At 42.2% G+C, this 19,163-nt stretch overlaps 1 protein-coding gene across 4 annotated transcripts in view; it reads left to right on the forward strand.

The window, feature by feature from the left end:
* Positions 1-19,163, forward strand: part of ABCC8 (ATP binding cassette subfamily C member 8) — a 158,031-nt gene that overhangs the window by 108,201 nt on the left and 30,667 nt on the right. For all 4 annotated transcript variants that reach the window (XR_012787627.1, XM_075567706.1, XM_075567708.1 and 1 more), the window contains 8 exons: positions 4,085-4,183; positions 5,493-5,577; positions 6,552-6,632; positions 12,700-12,837; positions 14,572-14,697; positions 15,657-15,756; positions 17,283-17,524; positions 17,894-18,057. Coding sequence is in view for 3 of the 4 variants with exons in the window: in XM_075567706.1 (XP_075423821.1) it covers positions 4,085-4,183; positions 5,493-5,577; positions 6,552-6,632; positions 12,700-12,837; positions 14,572-14,697; positions 15,657-15,756; positions 17,283-17,524; positions 17,894-18,057 (1,035 nt within the window). In the remaining variant the exon portion in view is untranslated. The remainder of the gene's footprint in view (positions 1-4,084; positions 4,184-5,492; positions 5,578-6,551; positions 6,633-12,699; positions 12,838-14,571; positions 14,698-15,656; positions 15,757-17,282; positions 17,525-17,893; positions 18,058-19,163) is intronic.

The following is a 19,163-nucleotide window of genomic DNA, read 5'->3' on the forward strand; positions in this document are numbered from 1 at the left end:
CTTGCTGATAACGTCACGGCAGACTCAGTGAAGGAAACCGCAAGCCAGCAGGAACTCAGCGTGCAGACGCTTGATGCAGCAATGTAAAGGAACTTCTCAAGGAGAGAAAGATGCGTCGCACAGCACAAAAATAGATGAAGGCTGATGTGGGATAAAAATAAGCTTTATTTGCACAAGGTGCAAGTGAGTCCTCTTTACGCGTTTCGGCCTGGGGGCGTTCCAGGCCGAAACGCGTAAAGAGGACTCACTTGCACCTTGTGCAAATAAAGCTTATTTTTATCCCACATCAGCCTTCATCTATTTTTGTGCTGTGCGACGCATCTTTCTCTCCTTGAGAAGTTCCTTTACATCCCTGTGAAGGTCTGCTATTCTTGTAGGAAGTGGTGCGTCGGACGCAATCCGCAGCGCCTTGTTCTGTAATTTTTGAAGAGATGATCTGTGCCGTTGGTGGCAACCACTCCACACCGGGGAGGCGTATGTCATTGTGGGTCTAATGATCGCCTTGATCACGTTGACTTTGCTCTGGATGGGCATGGTTCTTGTCTTCAGCAGGGGGTACAGTGCTGCCAGCTTGGCTGTTGCCTTCTGTTGAGTCTTCTCAATGTGGTTTCTCCAGCTTAGCTTGCTATCGAGGATTACCCCTAGGTAAGAGCTGCTTGACTCCCATTTGATGGCCTCTCCGTTGAGGCTGATTGGCGGGTGTGCCTTGATCTTCTTTCTGGTAAACAGTGTAGCTGTGGTCTTGCTGGAGTTCAGTCCTACTTGCCAGTCGCTGTACCATGTTGATAGCATATCCAGAGCTTTCTGGATGTTCTTAGCTACTTCTTTCTCGCTGAAAGACTGGGAGATGACTGCCACATCATCTGCGTAGAGTGCCAGTTGAGTCTTGTGGAGGTCTGTGGAGATGTCATTCATGAAGAGGTTGAACAGGAATGGCCCCAGGACTGATCCCTGTGGCACGCTTGCGCGGACAGGGTGTGTTGTTGAGAGCTCTTCTCGCACAGCCTATCTCTGAGGCTGGGGAGAAGGCAGTAGTTATACCCCTGTCCCAATTAGGGAGATGCTAGCCAGTCTGGTGGGAACAATAGTCTTGGTCTCTGCACACGGCCCCAGGCACAGTTGATCAGATTACTGGGGTTGAAGGTGAGTCAGGAAGCCCAAGATGACATGCCCACATATGGTCATCCCTATCCTTAGAATAGTCAACAGGCTGTAAGGCAGGTACAGGAATATGCCCATACATGGACTTCCCCGTCCCCAGGCTAACAATGACTGATACAGCCCCGGGCTTACAGCTCTAATGCACAGCGTTAACCCTTAGCATCCTTAGAGACTATAGAAGAGCAGGACCACTGCTTTCACAGAGGCACAATACAGGGTAAATTGGAATTAAAGGGCAAAACCTGGATGCCCAACATTAACGTTGTGCTTCTCCTGATGAGAATAGGCAACTGGGCAGAGCTTCCTAGTATTTTTAGGAAGCCTATTTCATCACAGTCACGTTACTGGAAGATAATACAACATCATTCGTGACATTAATACACATAACGTGACATTAAGCTCATGCACATGCTTGAACGTGGTTATATTTAGCTTTGAGGATACCATGTTACTCTGGGAACTCAACAGCCATTCCTGCTTTTAGGTAATGTTACGGTGTGAGCCCTGATTTAGCGGGGATTTGGGAACATTTTGAGTATGCGTGTAGCACTTAACCTTCAATTAACATGGTGTATTAACCCTTTGTGTGCCTCGGGACATACTGATTACGTCATGCTCATAGGGTTTTTTTTTTTTACGGGTCCGCTTGTGTCCAGGGTTCCCATGGGGTGATCTAACCAGTGAGGAAATGGAGGAGGAGGGTCCAAAATGGTCACCACGGTCACGGGACCGCACTGTCTCGGAGTGGCCATGGCACTCGGGCACCGTGTCCCCTCCAGCGCTCAAAGGGTTAATGAAATATATTTTATACTTTAAGGCATGTGGAGCGTTGTTAGAGCTACAACAAATCAAAACAGTACTGCTGCTCTTCACATCCTGTGTGTGGATCAAGTATGCTAAATAGTAAGAAATAGCAAACACACCAATTATATAAATATCTTTGCAATAGGAATCCCTGTAAATGTGCATTTTTTTTATGAATAACAACATTGTTAACGCTTCCAGTGCCTGCAAAGTCTGAAATGGTACACAAGGGGTTAATGAAGTACTTTTTCTAACAGCCTAAAGCAGCGATGATTCATTTTCCAGAAGACGGGCTGGCGATTGAGTGATGAATGATTGGATTATAATAGTAGTATTTCATTCGATTTCATGTCACCCGGGAGCATTAGTACAATAGTAGGTGAAATCAGATTTGCCACAACTTGTCAGTGGCCATGCTCTGTTGGCCATAGAGGTTTCAGGCAACTATAGCTGTTATTAGACGCTTTGACACATTGGAGGGTATTTGATAGAACTTGACGGAATAGTCATATTTCATTCATTTCTTGTGCAGCAAAAGTTAAAGAAATGCATATACGATTACTGTATGAAAGAACCAAACATAAACATGTCCCACAGAGCTTACAATCTAAATTGTAATAAAAGTTGGTTGATTTGATACTTCAGGTAACGCAGGTTCTGACCTAAAGCTTCCTGTGACGGTAGGTTGAAATATGGCTGTTAATACAGCTCAAGCCTGCCATTACCCCTACCTGTCAATAATGCAGTATATTATGTTATACAGTTGTGTGTACACCCTCTTTGAATTCTATGGTTTTACATATCAGGACATAATAACAATCAGCTGTTCTTTAGCAGGTCTTAAAATGAGGTAAATACAACCTCAGATAAACAACAACACATGACATATTACACTGTGTCATGTGTGTTGTCTGTTTATATGTCAATTGTGGATACTGTTTTCCAATAAATAATTGTTATAAACTCTTGTATTTCGATATTGATCCCTGGTATTAGTCCTGGTCTCCCGTGACACTCCCCACAAAGATAACCTCGCCTTCATTGGTTATCAGTGGAGTTCGACCATAGTGGCACACAAACCATATCATTGACAAACATTCGGATCATTCCAGAAGTAGTGCTTCTGTTGGTATTTAAAGGGGATAGACCTCTTTATCTGAAGTGTATGATCATCAGCTGTAATTATTAAAAGGAATTTGTGATCCTTTAAAGCTGCGTTGGAATTGTTAGTCTACATTTATGCTATATCAATGGGGCCCACACAAGAAATTCTGCCCGAAGCAAAAAAAATTATTCATTTCTATTTATATCTAGTGAAGATTAGCTGCTGGAATGGAATGTATTTAAGCAAATGCCTATTTAATCGTTAGTGAGTTGATGCACAAACAATTAATTCCACTGAGGTTTTGCTAATGACTACGTTAAACGCAGTAAATTGATATCAGTGCATGGAGGTATGCGATCTCTTGGCTTTCCTGCTGATTATCTAAGAAAGATTTGTGGTGGCTGGTTGTTAAAAAATAATCTCCCACACGCATTTCAACCACTGGGTCACCCCCAGATGCACGGTAACTGTACTGTGACTACTGTTAACCTTAACCGCACTGAAGGAGAAAGTATTATGTTTTATGATAACATTCTTCCTTACCTCTCATCTCGCTACTATATAGTGACAAGCTGCGAGTTTTTACTAATGAGCGGGCAGCCCTTTCCCCTTCATCCCTAGCACAATTTTCATGTTGTACTTACAGTACAACCTTGTGTTCGTGCTACCCAGAGGTGATGGGAAACGTACTGCAAGTGTTACTTACAGTTTTAACGATGTCTAAATATATTAACGTCTGTACATTGAGAACTGAATGACGCTTCTTTGTCACTCTACAAAACCGTCCATCAATAGATTAAATAAAACATCCCCTAAAAACACTAGGACTTTGTTATAGGACATTATATGGAAATGAAAACCAGTGTCCCTAAATGCCAAGTATATTTGAGTTTGCATCCTTCTCTGGTTTACACGAGTTGCTTGTGGCTGCCTTGATATTGCATATTTGGTTTGAATTAACATTAAAAGCATGTCGACCTCCACCCATGTATGTTTTGATTTTGTCATTTTTAGGACGAGAGGAGCTGTGGCATACGCCTCCCAGAAGCCTTGGCTGCTGAACGCCACAGTGGAAGAGAACATTACCTTTGAAAACACCTTCAACAAACAAAAGTAAGATCTCTCAGGCATAAATAATTCAATCTTCTTTCTTGGAGACTTCCTGAGAGAGAATAAATAGAAATCAAAGGTATCCTACAAACGTTAGTAAGACTAGTAAACCATCAATTTATGTTCACGTTTGATACATTTGAGGTGGCCTTCTAAAGCAGCAATACAGAAACAATCAGCACACACAGGGAAAGGACATGTTAGAAGACACACACACTGTTATATGTGCAGAACAGAGCAAGCTTTCAATGCCCCCCGGCCCCTTCGTCAGGCTCAGGTTGTTTTTTGTATAGTTGTATGCATCTTGTGGTGTGGATGCAGGATCATGGCACTTCTAGCTGAATTATGTTAGACAGGGTTAGTGTTAGCTAGTTCATTCTATTTTTTTATGTGTATGCAGAATGTTTAGCAACATTTTTTTTCCATTCAATATGTGCATCAATACAATCTACATAGTGACATGTGATTAACTAAGTTGCCGATCGATCCGTTCTCCTGTGATCGATCGGCGAAGGTTCGGCTCTGGTGTTCACTAAATTGCTGTCAGTGCAGCAGAAGAGGACCAAAGATGCAAAGTTCTGTGAGGAAGATCATGTGACCAGGCAGTACCTAGATACAATTGGTTCACTGCTAGAGAGAGGGCAGGGCTCAGAAAGGGGTGTGGCAGAGCCTGTTTCAGAAGAGGAAAGGGTGTGACTTTGTAAATGGTTGCTGTAGGAATAAAAAATGCTTGTTATATTATAATACATTAAAAATGTCTTTAAAAATAGTTTTTTTTAAATGTATTTTCTCATAGTACAGAACTGATGTATTAAAAAAAAAACACATATGTAGGATATTGCTTGAACTGCAGCTTTAAACCAACTAGAAAATATTTTCCCTAATGCATGCCGTTTATACTAAGTCTGCTTTTTTTTAAACTCAATGCATTGTTTTAGTTCCAATCAAATGGATTTGCACAGACTGTAGTAGGATTCTGTGATTATGATGTATTGGGTTCTTGCATAAGTTGTGCTTCCCATAGGCTTAGGGACATATTTATACTTTTAGAGCAGAAAGTGGGAAAGCCAATTGCTAATTGGCACAACTGCTTAGTTTGCTCCACATTGGTCAGAAGAAGACACTTATTTACATTGCGAACCAGTATTCGTCCTCACGTACTTGTTTTGCAAGTTCTCCGGTTCTGCTCTGTTGATCTATGGCTTGCAACAAACCTTTTGTTTTTACCAGGCTTTTCTTCACTGCTTCCCAAATAGGAGAAATGCTTTCATTGCTACATATATACTTATGCTATATTACTTCTTCTCCACAGATACAAAGCAATAATAGATGCTTGTTCTCTCCAGCCTGATATCGACATCCTTCCCCATGGTGACCAAACTCAGATTGGAGAACGGGTTGGTAAATCTCACTATTAGGGGGTTTTCAGCAGTAAAATAAGTTTTGTTCTATGCAGTGAGAATACTAAATACATATTTCCATGGATTCGGTACTGAATTTAAGGCTTTAGAGGTCACTGGCAATGAATACATTTTTGTTCATTTAAAGACAAACTTTAATACTTTATAATCCATACAGAACTGTATTGTCAGATGTCCCCTGCTGCGCACACATTTATAATCTAGTAAAATAATAACACATATTTATTCATGGAATGGCACTAAGGAAATTAATACTAAGTAGATGTTCTGAGGGCTGGCGAAGAAAACGAACATCACTTGGTGGGCTTTCTTCTTCAACGTGTTCACGGGGAGGTAATGTACCGGGATAATCAGTATATGTGTGTGCTTTAAAGGAAATAAATATCAACAAATGCTTTGCATTTATTTGTTTTTATCAAAAAGGTTCAGTCCCCTCACTTAGAAACCTGTGACACACGCCATAACTTTAATAGAGGGTGATGTTTTGGGTTGCAAAATCGCAAAACAACTTTGGCCTGAACAATGTTTCTTTTCCATGGGAATGTATTCATTTACCATTATCCATTAAGAATGGATTCAGTGCTGAAATGATCATTTCATCTTCTCATAATGCAATACATTACAGAGCCCTAATGTGCAGAATGGCTAGATTAGATATCTACTAAACCATGCTAAGCTGTAAGGCACCCAACCCATTCAAGTTAGAAGGCTGTAACATGCCTCACAGCTTAGCAGCACTTAGTATACCTGGGTCATATTGAGCAATGGAAGTAGTATCACTTTGGACGTACAGTTGGAAGACCGGCTGAAGAACAGAGTGATTGATTTATTCATTTGTATGAATCCGACATGGTCTACAACAAAAAACTAAGCACAGGTTATGTCTTGGGTCCTTTACCTGTCTGGCGACTGTGGGGGTGATTGCTTCTTTTGTGTTTCTGTATTTGCAGGGTATCAATCTCTCGGGAGGTCAGCGTCAGCGAATAAGTGTGGCAAGAGCACTCTACCAGCAGACCAGTGTTGTATTTCTGGTTAGCACCATTTTTTTCCGCACTGATTTTTTCATATAGTTGTAGTTACTGTATTGCTGTGTAAACCCCGTATGGCCGTCATATGAAAATGACCTTCGGTTATTTGCAGTCTATCAGTAAAACTCACCTTTCAACAGGAGTTCTTGAACCTTATGGGCCTACTGTATGTATCAAGGCAATTGTGCAGCAAAACCTAGGTATTTTTTACCCTGCCCTTATGTATCAAAGCATTTTGGTCCAATTATGTTCTGTCTTCTCCATCTTGCACCTTGGGGAGTGTAGGTGGGAGGAGTTACATGGTGTAGAGATTATAATGAGATGCATCGCTCTCTGCATTAAGCTTTTTGCCTTTTATTTGCCCCCCCCAAAAAACTCCATGTCTAATGTGGCCCAAGTCCAACATTCTGCATCAGATCTAAGAAACTGTTCTTAGACATACTGCTACTCTGCTCCAAAAAACATAGCATTACGTTGATGCATAAACCCCATACTAACTGTGATCTGTATATGCATGTGGGATCAACGAAAATGTAGACTTTAAGGCATAAATGACTAGAGGGGCCAAAAGCAATGATAATCTACATTACTGGGAACTTCATTAACAGTAGACATTATTTTAAAAAAATGATATTAAAATTAGATCAAGCTTAGATCAATGCCAATGACAACTCAGGTACAAGTTCTGTCATTATTCTCTGATAATTGTAACCAAAGTGACCTTCTGATTTTATCCAAGAGTATTCACTAAAACATTTGTGACCCATTTTAGCTGCAAATGTTCTGTTTGGAACATGAAGTTATGCCGTTTTGGTTCCATTCTCTAAGAAATGGCCCTCGCTGTACCAGGTTTATGCAAGTGTAGGGGAACTATTGCTGAAACAGCTGCAACAAGCTCTTGTACCACATGTACTTTGTGGTTTTTGCCAATAGACCACATGCCCACTTCAGTGCCATTCACTATGACATATGCAATTTGAAAAATGAATCCCATTATGGGGTCCTGGACTAAGAGACAGGAGTCTTAGGCCACGTCCATAGCAGGGGAAGCCGCGCTGATCTGTGCGGACGCTCCGCGCTGAGCCCCAGCATCCTCAATGAGGATGTCTTTAGAGGGGGCTCACGCGAGCGTCCACAGGCATGCTCAGGAGTTGGATTTTTCAGCCAAGAGGTTTTTCAGCGCGCTGTCGGCTGAAAATATCCAATCAGCGTGAAGCAGCATCAACGTCATGGCGCCGTGACGTTGACGTCGGTGCGTGGCGGGCGATTGGCCCAGCGACGTCACTGCCCTGCCACCCTCAGCCTCCCCCCCGCATCCCGATCGCGCCCGCTGGCTCGCCTGCATGTGCATGAAATCGCACAGGCTTCAGCATCAGCGCGGTTAAGCACTGGTCCCATCTATATGGACTCAGCCTTATAATGATGAAAAGAGACAAAGTCCTCAATTCAATTGCGTAGCTTTATTGTAGAAAGTAGATAATGCAGTATGCATAGCTTTTGTGCAATCAATTCTCTGAGACTAGTCTAGTCTAAAAAAAATAACTTCCTCTTAAAACCTCATATAGACTGAAGTTGAACTTTTGTAGAACTTTCCATCCACTCGACAGACACATCCACACATTTCCCCATCCGACGGTTGCTTCTGTAATGGATCTCTTCACTAGGACTAGAACAGTAAGCATAGTTGTCGTGCACATGTTCTGTACTTTAGAAATGTCTTCGTGCTTCCCAGGCCCAGCTGGTATTTCCTCCATGGTCCAGGGGCTTCCATTTGTTGACGTTATTTTGCCTGGCAGCTGTCTGCATCTGGATTAGTCTCAGACTCTGAGCTGTAAACGGCTTCTAAACTTCACCAGTTCTGCAAATTTGGCAAAAGCATTTATTTCATGCAGAGATACACATGATTATTATCGCAGCAGAATCCAACACGTTCTTTTGCATATACTTTAAATAGGAATCAGTGTTAATTTGTGCTGACAAGGTAAATGACTTCAGTATTAGGCGATACCTTTTTTTATTTGGAGTAACAATTTATTTATTTATAAAATACTGTACCAGGAAGTAATACATTGAGAGTTACCTCTCGTTTTCACGCGCAGTATGTACTGGGCAATTGATATTATTATAATTTTTTGTAATGTTTCTCCCTGGCTCTTTGTTCATTTTAATTTCAAACCCTTCTCCCCCACAGTACCTCCGCCCCCCACTAAACACTGCTGATGGGTTTATGGTCCTACATGGTCTCCACATTTCTCACCATCCCTTTCATCCATTTATTGCCCTGTCTGTTTATGTACCATGACTTCTCCACATATCCTGCCTTAGTGGGCTATCTTGTTTTTATGCCTCTGTGTTAAGCTCATGGAATCTCTGTAAATCAGTATCGCTGACCTGAGGAAGAGAGGAGAACTCTCAAAAGCTTATCTTATAATATCTATTGTTAGTCCAAATTAAGAGGGCATCACCTAATACTGAAGTACTCATTTACTCGCAACTGGACTAACACGGCTATTTCTACTTACAGAAATTACTCGTAAGGTGACATTTATTCTTTAATAATCTTAACATGGTTACACAGCTTTTCTGTAAATGTTTGTCTGTTCCAAAACCATATCAAAGATGGAGAATGTGTCAAAGATTCTCGAGTACAAAACTGACGTGAAAACCAGAAATGGGTTTATCAAACAGAATGATCTCATCGCATTCAAGATCCTCACCCAGTGCTGTCTTAGGCCGCGTCCATGCTTAGTGCGATGAAGAGCGATGGTGCTCACGATCCCAGAGAAGACAAAATAATTTGATTTTGTCATGCGATGGCCGAGTCACGTGCGCGGTTCAGCCAATGGGGGTGAACCACTCATGTGATGTCACGGGCACGCCTCCGACGTGCCTCCACCAAGCCTCCCCATCGCGTCTCCCCCTAGGCCATAAATCGCCTCTGCGGTAGGCGCGCATGATGCCACACGCGCGCCTGGCCTCAGCCTTTGTCACACACTGTCATTTGTGCTACAATTACAAATGTAAAAATATATATATTGATTCGCTATAATAATTAAGTTACCTGCTGATACAATTGCACGTGGTGCCGGTAATCCCTAGGTATTTTCCTCTGAGACCTTCAGATCAACGAATGCAAGTAGTGGTACTAGGAATAAACACGTGAACATAACCTTATTAAACCATAGTGATGACATGTCAATGTTTCACTCGCCTGTCTCAGGACCAGCATCCGGACTCAGAATTTATGACATTTTTACGGTGAACGATCAAACAAATAAGAAATACTATCAGAATTGCCTGTTTGTTACAGGACTGATTTGATTTTCAATGCAAAAGTCAATAAATATAAATGAATATGCATTTAAGAGGAAAGTATATGTAACAGGGTATGTCATTCTGCCTATCTTTCCCTGGCCTGTTATGTAAGTCCTGCTAGCTGCAGGCTGTAAGGGGTTAATTTTGTGGGTTTGCGACCCCACCCTTGCTCCTCTATGATGGACAGGAGTAAGGTGGTGACTCATGGCCAGTGTAAGCATTTCATGGATAGGTATAGACAACGAGCTCGCCCCTTCTATCCTAATTAGAGGAAGTCCATATTTAGAGTCAGTCCTGTTCCTGCTCTGGAGGAGAGAGGAAGCAGTAGAGCTATCAGCCTCTCCCATGGCGGGATGAGCATCCTCACCCTCACCCTCAGTCTTTGGACTGAGGGAAAATGTGATTCAACCACAGATGCCCTATACTACCAGGGGCAAAGCACCATCCAGAGGTAAGGAGCCTCTGAGACCTTGCATCGTTGTGAGAAGATCTGCAATGGATGTTCCCCAATTAAGATCCTGTTCTAATATACCTCAGTCTGAGACTTAGTCCTTGGGCTGAGGGGGAAAGAGTGCAATAGTGAGGGCTGACCGCCGAACATCCTGGAGCCCACTACTGCTGGAGGCGCTAAGCACCATGAGAAGAGCTCAGAAAAGAATCTAAACCTGTCCTGATCTCCACTCCATCGCAGATCAGACTCGGCTCTCCTGACCCTAACATGTATTTGCACCACACACTAGGTAGCATAGGCTGTGCATCTCCCAGGGGGTGGGGGAAACAGTGCTACATGTATTTGTTTCATAAATATTCAATCTGCATACCAGTACATTGGTGTCAGCGCTTTCTCATATACTGTATACAGTAGTATGCACTTGTGCAGCAGTTTAGTAGATGACACTAAGCCTAGCTGTAATCCCCTTCAAATATTCAGGTTACTATGTGGTATTCAGCTGGATTGCAGTGTGTTCATTGTACCAGATTTCTTTAACCCCGTTAGGGACGGGAAGTGCATTTCAGTCCTTTCCTCTCACGTGGGTTGTTATTTTTTTCCTGGCAGTGCAACACTTTTATGGCTGAAGCATCCAAATTGACACAGTGTCTCCGAATTAATTTTTCATTCAAAATGTTGCAGCGTGCCAATAAATCCTGTACGGATATATAAAGCCGCATTTTCCAGGCTGCTAAAAGAGGGTTTGATACTAAACTTCAAAGTCGGCTATTTATAATTACTATCACGTATGCTATTGGAGGGGTCCAAAAAAATAAACTGTATAATGCTTCAAGGAGCAAAACAGTGGCAGCGCAGGTTATGGGTGAACGCTCGTTCATATTCTGTGCTGTTGCTAATGTATGTTAAAATATAGCTTATGTATTTCATTATGCAATCTCTCTCTGAATGCCAGACTTACATGGAAAATAGAATTCATAGGATGCTTGGCCATATGCGCTCTAATCTTTAAAGCAACAATATGTGCTGCTCAACTTGGAAAAGGATATCCCTGCTTCTTCCCTGCTTCTGGCCTGTTGGTGGCTCTTGAGGACTGAATTTGACCACCACTGGCCTAGATCCTCAAAGTGCTGTTAAGTAACTTACCGTCATGTTAACCTAACTTACTGTCACGTTAAGACTAACTGTGTACCTGCAAAGGACAATTACATTACGCCATGCCAAGAGCAGAGGGTTCACTATAAAGGCCGTTCGTGATAATGGCATACACATGATATATTTCCATAATATTGGTTATCCGCAAAGATCTGTTAAGGAGTGGGAACTTAATGCTACATTAGTTACTGTAGGTCATACCTAAACTTGGGGTTACTCACATCCAGGCCCTGAAATACTGTAGGGTTTGCAGGGTCTGGGTGGGCATTATTTTCCTCTCCTCTCTTTGTAACCTTGAGGTAATGACCCATTTCAGGGTCTGGATAAAAGTATTGCTAAGACGTACTTACTGTCACGTTATTGGAAGATAACACAACGTTATGTTACCACAATGGGATATAAAGCCTATGCTAACAAGACGTAGAGCGGTGGTTGTTTTGCATGTAATTAGCTTTGTGGATACGCGTTGACCTCAGGGATCAGAACGCTTGTTCCTGCTTAAGGTAACATCACGTTCTGAGACCCGATTTAACAGGGATGAAAAATCAACTCCTGTTACTGCTTTAGAAAACTCCGAAACATCCAAAAATATATGTCTTCATCTGTAGGCGTTTTTGGAAAAGTAACGTTGTACTGCTCTTAAATGTCCTGGTGAAGTGTAGAGTAATTGTACTGTAGATTGTGGTAACTGGTGGTGGATCAACGGGAGAAATCATAAATGTAATTACGTGTGCAGAGAAATTCAAAGTCCAGAGATCACTTCTGTAGGGGATTTTGTAGAGAACAAAACAAAAGGTTCTTGGGGAACAAGGCAGCATCTTAGTGTTCGTATTGAGGTTCTCGTTGTATTTTGAGGTCATTGTTGTCTACAATCCAAAGTGATAAATACTGTATGCCATACTAAAAAAAATACATGTTTGTATAGATTAAGAAAACCATCATCTTGATCCTGATATGGAACTGTCATTAAATACAAATCATATTTGACCAACTTTTTCTTCTCATTATTACTGTAGCATCCCTAATATTTCTGACACAATGGGGGGGGGGAGGGGGGAAACAATTGCATAGTCAAAGCATTCTTGAATTACAGCCCCATTTGTCTGCATGTATAACAAAATCGGTTGTGGTTTTGTTTCTCCTGATGGTAAGGATGACCCATTCTCTGCACTGGACATTCATCTGAGTGACCATCTCATGCAAGAAGGAATCCTGAAAATGTTAAGAGACAACAAGAGGACCACTGTCTTAGTCACCCACAAGCTGCAGTATCTGCCACATGCTGATTGGGTAAGCAACCAAGGCTCTATTAATTGGTATCAATCAGTAACAGATGTGAGCAGACAATACAAATATGTACTTTTCATGTAGCTCTGCAATATACTTTGAACAATCTGTGGTGTTCATGGCATGTTGAGGTCCCTTTTGAATCTTTGTCAGTTTAGCTCCAAAACTACCAAGATACAAAGAGAGGCATTTCTAAGTTGTGTCTCTTGACGTCAACATAACAAGCTACTTTTCTCCCACTTTGCCTCGTTCTGACATTGTGGGCAGTGTGCATGATGCTATGAGGACATAGACAGGAGTTGCACGATGCACATATGATGATATGTATCAAATTCTTGATCAGGGTCAGCTGGGAGCATGGCGGGGCCCGATACACAGCGTGCGCTTGGGGCCCCTTACTGCCTCCCGAGCTGGTATCTCCTCTTGCTACCACGTGATGACGTGATGCACGGGGCCTCTTGCCTGCCCTCGCGCCATGTGATGTGTTGTCAAGGCGATGCGTCATCGCGTGGTAGCAGGAGGTGGTGCCAGCACTTACAGAGGCTCCACGCTCTCCCGCAGCACAACTCCAGTTAAAAGTTAAACCCACCACAACATTTAAACTGTGATTGCAGAAGTTGGGCCGGGTAAGAACGAGGCCAGGTGCAGTCACACTGGTGACACCGCCATTACTGTCTTGATGTACAAATTGTTGCACTTGCTGGCAGGCACAAGCAGGAAATCAGACAGTGTGTCAACGCAAACATTTCTACATGTTCATACATATGTAACGGTACCCCCACCCAATCTCATATTGGCCCCTGTGGGTGTAATCTGTTCCCAGTTACATGTGTGTGTCATGTGGTGCACCTGTTGGCTACAGGACTCCTGAGTCTCCCGCTGGTTGGTAATGGGGAATATCACCATGACAGGCGTCTGAGATAGTGTGCAGAGTCCTACTCACATATGGTACAGCGCCTCCATCGGCAGCAGGGAGGAGTATCTGACGGGGAACTCCTAGGTGCATCTTCTTGTGGAATAACTCCAGACTCACACAGGAAGGGTATCTTGAACCAGGGCATCTTTAATTGCATGTCTCGTGGCAGACTGCCCATCACAGTGGCCGGCACTTAGCCGCACATCTTGTGGAGGTACTCCACGCAGAAGGTTCCTCCTCTCTCTTAATTGAGTTGTTCTTCCACCTCTCCCCTAAGGGAGACCACCAGCTGTGCCAGGTCCCTGGACACAGTGTGTAATAGATTGTCCCTTGCCACTCTGACAGACAGACTTGAACTGCTGCAGACCTTGAACTCCAACTCTGAACCAACGACCTTAGCTTGAACACTAGACTGAACCAACTAACTTTTGGGTGTGCTGTGCCATATATAGACTCCAGAAATACCCACCTCTATGTCACTAACAGTGGACACAAAGCATGCTGTCATTTCCTTTGCTACATATATGACACATCACAGGGGTTTGAGGGCAAACCTCCATGATCACTACTGGCAACCCTGCCTTCTTACCAGGATTACTGCCAGCATGAGAGAGATCTGTACACCAATTTTACACATGGCTACACATATAAACCCCAATCCGAGACATTTAAGAGTCCTCCTGCGTGACTTTTACTAACTATTATTATACTGTATATTACATTTCTTATATAGACAGATTAGCGATGTGTATTATACGCAGTAAGGATTAAGAAAAATGTTGGTCACTCTATTGCATTTACACATTTGTAATCTTTTTCAGATTATTTCAATGAAAGATGGTACTATTCAGAAAGAGGGGACACTCAAAGACATACAGATGTCTGACTCTGAGCTGTATGAACATTGGAAAACACTAATGAATCGTCAGGACCAAGAATTGGAGAAAGTATGTTATGATGCTTTGACGTTTTTCTACTACATATTGTTGAATGTGCATTGAATAGATAGAGGATGCAATAGCTCACTACACACAGGACAATGATGGCTTGCTGCATCAACGTTGACAATGCGGGAATCTGCCCATGGTCTAAGAAATGGGGGAGGACTGTAGCCTGGAGAAAAGGCACACACGGGGATCTAGTTTGTACAGTATATTGATAGATGGTATAGTTCACAATCATGACCTTCAGAAGACTGAAAGTATTTGTGTCTGGCCAGAATGTCTCTCTCCCTCATACTTGGCTTTCACCAATAGAAATTAAATGCCAGGCTAAGATATTTTTTTTAGTCCATATGTTGCTTTGATGATGTGATCACATGCATGTGTTGACTGAATGTATTTCAAACATCCAAAAATACATTACCATGACCCTTTGAATATTTATGTAGCATACAGTCTATCAGAGTTTAAATAGTCTCACGAATTCTGTGTGGGGTTAGAAGAGCACGCACATACTATGATCGGCTCTATGCATTCTTTATAGTGGTATTGGTGCATCTTTTTGCGCTTTTTGTCTATTTGTCTGTTGTTTTTAAATAGTTTCACCCTGCAAGGCATTGCAGGTCCCTCTGGAGCAAAAAGGGTTAAAGAATATGCCATGGACTGTGCCAAATTGAATCAGAATATAGAACTGATTAGACATCAAGAACAACAACTATTTCTGTGCAGAGCTGATGGAAATTACTTTTCACGTGTGTGCTATGGGTAGGAAAATAGTGATGTCTAGTGCTGAATCTAAAAAGTATTTAGATTTAACGCAATGTTCAGACGCAGCAATGTAGACCATGGCAAACCATTGTACCATCTCCGTACCTTTATTTAAGCCTGGCTGGTTAGAAAACATCTATTACTGACTTTGATCCTAAGTGGCACTAAGACAGAGACATGTTATATCTTGCTTTAAGGAGATTGTTATAGACAGAAAGACTGCAGTGGAGAGGAAGAACATAAAACGGGCCATGTACTCTCGTGAAGCTTTGCTAGGAGATGATGAAGAAGAAGAAGGTAAATGAATTCTCTTTTAATGTAAACCTCGACATATGTCCTTGTATTTATATTCCATTCCAGATACCAAACATACACAAAACTGTTACTGCATTTATTGTCCACTTCAGTTGTTTCCTTTGACCCCACATGGATATTACACATATAGATGTTATACCTGAGTAATTTACGCAGAATATTGCGCTATAACGCAGAATATCTCAACATATCCCACCGTAGCGCGACAGAGGTTAAAGTAGCCCTGACTACATCTGATCACAAACTGATAGCAACCGAATTGACAGGTTTTGTGTCTAGAGAAAATGTTTAACAAGTTACTGAATGATATAAACCACACTAACGCTATCCAAAAGAATGGTAAGGTTTAGTCAAAATAAAAACAATTAGAAGAAACGTTTTATCCCAACACTAACTAATCTAGGTATTGACTTTTTCAGTAGCCAAGAGCATGTGCGGTAGTGTTGGGCCGGGTTCTGAATTTCACCGCTTACCCGGGGAAAATCGGTAATTTCGCCGGGTACCGGGTACCCTGCCCGGGTAGCATACACTTAGCTGCAGGGTGAGGAAGACCATTGCGGAGGGAGAGGAGGACCGCGGCGACATCGTGGGAGCAGCAGCTGACGTCCTGGTGGCACTGGCAGCAGCCGAAGTGCTTGTTCAGCCGGAGGGAGCAGCAGGAACAGAGCACACAGCTGATGCTGGTGGGAGCCGCGGAACCATGTGACCGGAGCAGGAGCGTCCCTATTGGACAGCCAGGTAGGAGCCGGCTGAACACGGACTTCGGCTGCTGCCACCGCCCCAGGACGTCTGCTGCTGCTCCCAGATGTCACCACAGTCTTCCTCACCGGTCTTCCTCCCCTTCCGTCGTCGGCTGCAGGTAAGTTTTGAAGTATTTTCAGCTGCCCTGAAATTACCCGGCGCCAGTTCCGACCCGGTGTCGGTTCCGACCCGGTGCACGTCCCAACCCCCTGCTGCCGGGTCCAGGTAATTTCCGGGTAGCTGAAAAAGCACCAGGTAATCCGGGTACCGGGTAATTACCCGGTACTCGGTATATCACTAATGTGCAATATTACTCAGCCTGGAGTCATTTGTATGATACAGAAGGATGCAATTTGGTCAATTGTGTGTAACTTTGTATTAAAACAACACAATACTACTGACAAGTTTCTAATTGTGTGTCTCTTTCGAAACACAATTTTTGACACGTGGTGGGGGTATAATGGATATACAACTTATGTGGTACATATGAATTCTTATCTGGAATGTCCTATTATTTTCATAGGAAAAAATATTGCATTTCTATTTATTTACTGAACAACATTTATATATAAATATATATATATATATATATATATATATATATATATATATATATATATATATATATATATATATATATATATATATATCCATCCATATCCACATCATTTTTTCATATATGCATTGTCAGTTATGTGCATCAAATATTTGAACTGGGTAATCTGTGGATGTATTTCTATCACTCTTTATTTTCTTGCTGATTGCAGAAGAAATATCTGAAAGTGATGAGGATGATGATAATCTCTCATCTGTAATGCACCAAAGAGCAAAAATGCCATGGAGAGCATGTGGGAAGTATCTGAGCTCTGCTGGGATTCTCCTTTTGCCTTTACTCATCTTCTCTCAACTCTTGAAACACTCAGTCATGGTTACAATCGACTTCTGGTTGGCAAAGTGGACATCAGATGTCATTTCTAAAACAGTGGACACAAACTGCTCTACATATCGGGTACTTTTTAATCGTATGCAGAATTATACTTGAAACCACTTTTTTCCACAACAGTGCTTTAGGAAATACCATGGTGAATTAAATGGACACTTGTCTTGTCAGCATGGATATTGTTCTAACAATCTATTGATTAAACATGTGGCCAGCGTATGCCAGTACATACATTGGACAGGTATAACAAATCTCTATGTTGAAAAGTTTGCCATCTAGAGCTCATAGCTCATTACTTCTGACATATTCTAAACTATTTGGGGGTTTGTCGCAGGTTACAGTCTCAATTCTTTATTAATATTTACAGCAGCTTTCCTTGATACTGTATCATTCAGTTTTACTGCGGTTTCAAGCTGCTGTTTCATCATCTCTACGTAGGACTGTTTTGACCATTCCTCATACTCCATGGTATTCAGCATCCTCTCCTGCCTGGGAATCATACTGTGTCTCGCCACATCTATCGCAGTGGAGTTGACTGGTCTAAGAGTCGCCAAGAAGCTACATAATGGTCTACTGAATGGAATTATTTTAGCACCAATGAGGTAGGTTATATAGATCAGGGCTGGCTAGGAGTTTGGTGGGGCTTTGTACCGGGGGAGAGCACGGGCCTCTTACCTTCTCCTGCTCCTCATCTCCGGCATCTCCTCCAGCTGTTTTGTCACGAGGAGAAGATGCCGGGGATAAGGAGCAGGAGGAGATGCTTGAGCTTACAGAGGCTCTGCGCTCTCCCCCGGCAATTCGTTTACATGTTGTGGGGGAGAACGTGGTGCCAATGTAAGCGCTAGGTGCAGTGGCACCGATGGAAGCACAATCAAGCCAGCCCTGATTTTGATATTATAATGTATGTGAGTTTAATATATAGATGTGAAGTTATGTATGGTACTAGGCCTAATGCTGTGAATTCCACCCAATAAATGTGCTCTAGTATTTAAAAAAAAAAAAACAATCATTAATACTGTGGACAAAATATATTGCATTTGCCAAGCACTTTGTATTAGCCTTAAAGGACCATTCAGATTTGCAGTGCATTGTTTTGTTCACTCAAGATGATAATACATCAAATATACCGATAACCTTACTGAATAATGCAAGGGTGTCTTGTCGTGATTGAGGGCAGGTAAATATATATAGAACAGGTGCACTAAGGCAACTTAATTTTAAATATCAATGAATGATCCCAATATTATAACACAAAAGATGATATGATACATTGCACAAAAAGCAGCGTCTGTTAAACCAGCTACACAGTCACAGATAAACGTAATACTGTACAGGACACCGTAAAACCCGGTGCTTCGGAGATCTCGTAACTTTAGCACAGATATGAGATTAGACTTTCTGGTTCAAATATATCCGCAGCTAGTGCACAGTAATAAGAAGAAAGGATTCTCCAACATTATGCAGCCAACTCAGCAAATGGATTTTACTTATCTTTTCTCCTTTGGTGGTAATCCTCTGTTTCTGGCATTTCATTCTCATTTCCATTATTTAACTGTTGACATAAATTGTCCTCTCACACACAAAATGTCCCTAACCCCTGTCAATATCTGGATTATGGAATAGAGTATTTTATATACCAAGCAGCCACACAAACAAAAAGCCCAGAAAGCCCAGCGAGGAACAGCACAGGCATTTTGTTGCTGGAAAA

This window comes from Ascaphus truei, chromosome 12 (genome assembly GCF_040206685.1).
Source record: "Ascaphus truei isolate aAscTru1 chromosome 12, aAscTru1.hap1, whole genome shotgun sequence".
NCBI lineage: Eukaryota > Metazoa > Chordata > Amphibia > Anura > Ascaphidae > Ascaphus > Ascaphus truei.